Source organism: Aplysia californica, unplaced genomic scaffold (genome assembly GCF_000002075.1).
Source record: "Aplysia californica isolate F4 #8 unplaced genomic scaffold, AplCal3.0 scaffold02167, whole genome shotgun sequence".
Lineage (NCBI taxonomy): Eukaryota > Metazoa > Mollusca > Gastropoda > Aplysiida > Aplysiidae > Aplysia > Aplysia californica.
This window is the reverse complement of record NW_004799437.1, coordinates 7,579-8,263: the sequence shown is the minus strand read 5'-3', so window position 1 is coordinate 8,263 and position 685 is coordinate 7,579. Positions and strand designations below refer to the sequence as shown.

Here is a 685-nt window from a genome sequence, read left to right as displayed (position 1 = left end):
TCTTTCTATGTTTGTTACTCTCTTGTAACACCTCTAATCTTCTTTCTGGTGCTCATATGACCTTATGCAGTTGCGAGCGCCGTAATTACTGAAACTAAAACTTAGTAGAGTCAACAACAGCAACAGAGGCAAAATCAACAACTACAAAAACAACAATAACAATAAACAATACAACAACAACAAACACAACAACAAACACAACAACAATCAATAAAAAAACCCGCCATCAATAACAACGATAGCAGTAACAACAACACTTTCAAGAAAATGTGACTCTCTGAACATTTATTGTAAAACAATGCAGGAACAACAACAACAACAACAACAACAACATCATCACACTGATCGTTAACACTTTGGAGATGTTCATCGGGAAATATAGGCAAACATATGAGGCGATGTAGGAGAACGTAGTGGGACGGAGTAACAAACAGAGAAACCATGGTAACAACAGACGCGTCCTTGATGTGTAAGATTCCAGTAGTCTACACCTGACAGGGTTTTGATTCCTCGTGGTGTCATTGTTTGTGGTTGACTGGTGATGTCACTGGTCACTAGTGGTATCATCATTTTCATCACTGTCAACTTTCGCAGACAAGTTTTGTTTCGTAACACAAGCTGTGCAAGAGGAGAAAATAGAATGAAATATTTCATTAATAATAACATTTAAAAAATAACTTTAAAA

The 685-nt window shown here is 36.5% G+C and overlaps 1 protein-coding gene across 1 annotated transcript in view; it reads right to left on the bottom strand.

Annotated features, from left to right (window-relative positions):
* Nucleotides 1–263: 263 nt before the first annotated feature.
* Nucleotides 264–685, bottom strand: part of LOC101845526 (WAP four-disulfide core domain protein 1) — a gene marked incomplete at its 5' end in the record, with an annotated part of 4,658 nt that continues 4,236 nt past the window's right edge. The window contains 1 exon segment of the mRNA XM_005113393.3: nucleotides 264–618. Within this exon segment, the coding sequence (XP_005113450.2) occupies nucleotides 582–618 (37 nt within the window).